Source organism: Galeopterus variegatus, unplaced genomic scaffold (assembly GCF_000696425.1).
Source record: "Galeopterus variegatus unplaced genomic scaffold, G_variegatus-3.0.2 Scaffold2754, whole genome shotgun sequence".
Classification (NCBI taxonomy): domain Eukaryota; kingdom Metazoa; phylum Chordata; class Mammalia; order Dermoptera; family Cynocephalidae; genus Galeopterus; species Galeopterus variegatus.
This window is the reverse complement of record NW_007728865.1, coordinates 44,923-50,084: the sequence shown is the minus strand read 5'-3', so window position 1 is coordinate 50,084 and position 5,162 is coordinate 44,923. Positions and strand designations below refer to the sequence as shown.

Here is a 5,162-nt window from a genome sequence, read left to right as displayed (position 1 = left end):
GAACCGGTCTCCACATGGGATCTGAACCCTTGGCGGGAGCGCCGCCACACTCCCAAGTGGCTCAGTCTCCGGTGTGCCACCGGGCTGGCCCTCAGATGTCTTTTGTTCTCCTGCTCTATCCCGGTGCCCAGTGTACAGTGCCTGGCACGCAGTGGACACTCGGGCAGTCTTTGGAGTGATGGGATGTTCTAGAATTAGAGGTGATGTTTGCACAACTTTGTGAATATACTAAACCCCTCTGGTTGGGAGTGTAGCTCAGTGGCAGAGCGCGTGCTTCACATGTACAAAGTCCGGGATTCAAGCCCCGGCTCCTCCACCTACTCCTCTCATCTCTTTCCCCTCCCACAGCCAAGCACCCTGTGCCAGCACCTTGGGGCCTGCCCTGGGACCCGGGGCATGGAGAAGGGGGCTGGACCCCCCTCCCACAGCCAGGCATGCTGGGACTGCACATCAGGGCCCTGCCCAGGGGCCAGAGGCATGGAGAAGGGGACAGTATCTCCCTCCCACGACCAGACACACCTTGCCAGCGCCTCGGGTCCTGCCTGGGGACCCGGGGCATGGAGAAGGGGACAGGACCCACCTCCCACAACCAGGCACCCAATGCCAGTGTCTTGGGGCCGACTCGGGAACGTGGGGCATGGAACCAGGGATCCGACACTCCCCACAACCAGGCACGCCACCAGCATCACGGAGCAGGCCAAAAACATCTCCTCCATGTGGGTGGCCCAACACAGCCACCACAATAACCATGGCCACCGTGAAGGCGGCTAGATGCCACAACCACCACACAGACGGTCCCAGTGACACAAGGAGAGTCACCAGCAGAGATAAAGAAAGGAGGAGGATGTCTGTCTCCACAGAGCCCGTTCCGTAGTGACGGAAGAGACATCTGCTCTATGATAATATTGGGGGACCTGATCACACCTCTCAGCACTGGACAGGTCATTTGGGCAGCAAATCAACAGAGTAACCATGACTCTTTCAAAGGGAGAGAGGAAATCTAGGGTGATTAGAGGGCGGAGGGAAGAGGAGATGAGGAGAGGCTGGACAAGGGGCATCAAGAATAAGTACGATTTGTAACAATATATATGCTAGTAATATTGATTAGATCCACATATCTCAATGTTGAACCCCCAAAATATTTATAATCAATTTTGATTCAATAAAAGTTAAAAAATAAAAAAATAAATAAATTAAACAAACAAACAAACAAAAACCCCAGGTTACAGACGAGGAAAGAGGCTCCGGCCACCAGGTTTGGTCAGTAAAAGTCCTGTGGGAATGCGACACCAGAAACTCCTGGGTAGCCATCAGAATGCCGAGTTGGGAATTTGGGCTCCATAAGCGGCAGTCCCATCACGTGGTGACATGCCATACTGTAAGGCCAAGGAGCAGACAGACTGCAGCCCAAACCGAGCGTTGATGGAAAACGGCAAGTTGCAGGAGGCTTTGGAAGAAATTTTAATGCCGAGTTGGGAATTTGGGCTCCATAAGCGGCAGTCCCATCACGTGGTGACATGCCATAGTGTAAGGCCAAGGAGCAGACAGACTGCAGCCCAAACCGAGCGTTGATGGAAAACGGCAAGTTGCAGGAGGCTTTGGAAGAAATTTCACATAAAGTTTAAAAATGTGACCCACGCTACAATGTGGTAAACCTGGAACACGTCACGCTGAGTGACAGATGCCAGACACAAAAGGCCACACAGTGACTGCATTTACATGAAATGTCCAGAACAGACAAATCCACAGAGACAGAAAGTGGAGTCGTGGTTGCCAGGGGGCTGGGGGAGGGGGTGGGAGTGACTGCTGATGGGGCCAGGGTTGGCTTTGCGGTGATGGAAAGTTCTGGAATTAGAGGTGGTGTTTGCACAATTTTGTGAATATACTAAAATCCACTGAATCGTATACGCCAAAATCTTTATTTGCTAAACAGAAAACAAACCGCTGTAAAGTGATACTTTTTTAGGGACACACACTTCTGTGTTGTTGAAAGTATGAAGACCTGCCCAGGAATGGTAAACTCCAAATTTGGTGTGGGGATGTCTGTGCCAGGAGGATGGGACTGGACGAGGTTGACAGTATCGGGTACCACAAACTGGGTGACTCAAAACAGTAGAAATTGATGCTCTCACGGTTCTGGAAGCTAGAAGTCCAAAATCGAGTATCAGCTGGGTCCTGTCGCTCTGAAACTCCGGGTAGAATCCTTCCTCCCTCCGGTAGCTCCTGGTGGTCGGTGGTAATCTTTGGCTTGTAGACGTGTCAGTCCAATTTCAGCCTCCGTTGTCACATGGCTGTCTCTTCTCTGTGTCTGCCCAAATTTTATCTTCTTATAAGGGCACCAGTCATGTTGGATTAAGGGCCCACCCTATTCCAGTATGACCTCATCTTCACTAATTATATCAGCAGTGACCCTATTTCCAAATAAGGTCACATTTGGAGGTTCTGAGGGTTAGGACTTCAACACACTTTGGGGGAAATACAATTCAACCCACAGCACAGGGGTTTGTCAAATTATTCTCCCAACTTTTTAGGATGTCTTAAACATCCCATTAAATCCAAGTCTCTGGGAATGTTCTTCAATAAGTGAAACACAGAATCACCCACAACTCATCTACCCAAAATAATTCAAAATAGATGTTCAGGCAAAAACCTGTGTGCGAATGTTTATGGCAGTGTGATTCACAGTAGCCCGAAGGGAAAAGCCACTTGCGTGCATCCATCCACAGATGAACGGACACACGCAGCGCGGCCCATCCACACACTGGAGCATCACTCAGCCACGAACAGGAACGAGGCTCTGACACACGCTGCCACGTGGGTAGATCTTGAACACGTCACACTCAGTGACAGACGCCAGACACAGAAGGCCGCACACTGTGTGATAACAGGCAAATCCACAGTCAGAAAGTGGATTCATGGTTGCCGGGGGCTGGGGGAGGGACTGCTGATGGGGCGGGGTTTCTTCTGGGGGGGTGACGAGAATGTTCTGGAACTAGATAGAGGTGGTGGTTGCATAGCATTGTGAATATACCAAATGCCACTGAATTGCGCATTTTAAAATAGCTAAAATGGTCAAGACTATGTTGTGTATCTTGCTTCAATAAACAAAACTCCCTGAGAGGGGAAGTTGCTTGTCCAAGGTCACTCAGCGGGTTAGTGGTTTTGACCCTGGTCAGGAAGATGAAGGATGAGCTGCGTGGCGTGTCCATCCCCTATGCCTCCTTAAGTCCCCCACGTGTGCTGAGCCCACAAGGCATGACCCTTAGGAGGGCGGGGGAGGGATGTCTGCACTGCTGCTGACTTGCTGTGAACCCAGGCAAGTTTGGGCCTCAGTTTCCCTGTCTGAGACACAGGGGCAACCCAGGATTTGAGACCTGCTAGAGGTAAGAGGGCAGGCCTGGTGCCACCAACAGTGGGGTGTGATGGCTCCTGGGCACATCTCTGGCCCATCCACACTCCCCCCCACAAAGAAAAACCTTACACACAAGCTTGAAACATGAATTCCACTTGTTTTTATTTTAAAACTCCAGATTAAGCAGTGGGAAGGGGCCACCTCCACTAGGGTCCCCAGCTGGACGAGGAGGGATGGTCAGTACCAGCCTCCTCTCATTCCGGGGTGCAGGAATACGAGGGCCCTGCCCTGCTCTGCCCTGGGGGAGCCTGTCACCACAGGGCCTCCTTACCTATGTGGCACAATGTCACCTGCTCCCCAGTGGTGAGTAATTTGGGGACTTTGCAGTGTGCCAGGAGGGGGTTTTGTCTGCCCTGCCTCCCAGGGTGTGTAGCCCCCCAGGCCGGGTGTGCAGCTGCGGGTCCTCTGTCTGGGGCAGGCGGAGGACTTGTCTGCATCCTGTAGTGTGACGTGCCCTGGGAGGTGAGAGGTCCTGTTGGGCCCCTCAGCCTTAGGGTTCTGGGTATAGCGTGCAGCGAGTGCTTTTCCTGGGTTCAGGTAACTGAGAGATGGAAAGCTGAAGGGATGCGGTAGAAATTTAATTTTAGGGAGCTGGAGCCCCAAGGCACAGGATAGGGCCTGGCCCTAAAGGGTGGACCCCCAGACTCTCGTCCATCTGGGTGGGGTGTGGAAACGGCTGTGATTAGAGCGCCTTCCCGGGATCCGAGGGGCAGCCCACCCCTCACAGGTGCTCGCTGTAACAAGAGAGAGAAGAGGGGGCACATGAGGGGGACCCATCATCTCTCAGTCCCCAACTCGGCCTTGGGGAACCCTAGAGGCCACATCCCAGCTCCTCCAAACGCCAGGGTGGGGGGCCTGGAGTTGATCCCACGGAACCTGGGCCGCGGGGATCCACCCTGAGAAGCTTTGGGGAAGTCTTGGTGCAGCGTTAACACAGTACACGGCCTGATGAGCGCCCCCTGCAGTCCCCACACCAGCTGACGCGTCGCACAGGCGCTCCCATCAGGTCCCCAGGGGCGGTGGCCAGGGAGTAAAATCCACAGCGACCTCACTGGGCGGCTCCCACAGACCCGACCCCCCCCCCCGCATAGATCTGGTCATTTAAATCCACGTCTCGGCCCCCGTCGGACACACACCTGGCGACCTGGGCCAGGATCTCCTTGATGCGGACAATGAGCTTCTCGTGTTGGGCGGGGTCGCGCTCGATGGCGCCGTGCAGCCGGGCCATGTAGAAGTCCAGGGTGCTGAGCGTGGGCGTCTCGCCCGTGCCTGGCAGGGCAGGGGGTGGCGGGTCAGCCAAGCCTAGAGGGGGGACCACAGGGTGGGGGACTGCGCAGGGGCAGCGGGTGGGGGACCGCGCAGGGGGCACTGCCGCGTGTCCGCGTGCGGGGTCAGGGAATCTGGACAAGGATTAGCGTGGGCGGAGCGAGAGGGTCAGCAAGGTCAGCTGCCGGCAGGACCGAGAAGGCGAGGGCAGGGTAGTGGTGGGAATCCCCGGGCTAGTGTGGGGAGGGGGCCAGTGAGTGTCAAAGTCAGCTGAGGACAGTCGCGGGAGGACCGTGCGGAAGCGAGGCGCGGGGTCAATGCGGGTGCGGCGGCGGGAGGCCAACGGGACGGGACTGGGCTGAGCGGGGGCGGGGCCGCGGGTCAGCGGGAACGGAGCGAGGGACCAGCCGGGTGGTGCTTGGGGTGGTCAAGGGACGGAGGCGGGGTCAGCGGCGGCTGGGCGGCGAGTGATGGGGAGGAGGCG

At 55.6% G+C, this 5,162-nt stretch overlaps 2 protein-coding genes across 2 annotated transcripts in view; both read right to left on the bottom strand.

Annotated features, from left to right (window-relative positions):
- Window positions 1-3,938, bottom strand: part of GIPC3 (GIPC PDZ domain containing family, member 3) — a 9,599-nt gene extending 5,661 nt beyond the window's left edge. The window contains exon 1 of the mRNA XM_008582883.1: window positions 3,806-3,938. Within this exon, the coding sequence (XP_008581105.1) occupies window positions 3,806-3,849 (44 nt within the window). The 5' untranslated portion in view covers window positions 3,850-3,938. The remainder of the gene's footprint in view (window positions 1-3,805) is intronic.
- Window positions 3,939-4,045: 107 nt separating this feature from the next.
- The window catches only part of HMG20B (high mobility group 20B), a 5,647-nt gene continuing 4,530 nt past the window's right edge, over window positions 4,046-5,162 (bottom strand). The window contains exons 8-9 of the mRNA XM_008582893.1: window positions 4,549-4,714; window positions 4,046-4,146 (exon numbers count right to left, since the gene is read on the bottom strand). Of these exons, the coding sequence (XP_008581115.1) occupies window positions 4,134-4,146; window positions 4,549-4,714 (179 nt within the window). The 3' untranslated portion in view covers window positions 4,046-4,133. The remainder of the gene's footprint in view (window positions 4,147-4,548; window positions 4,715-5,162) is intronic.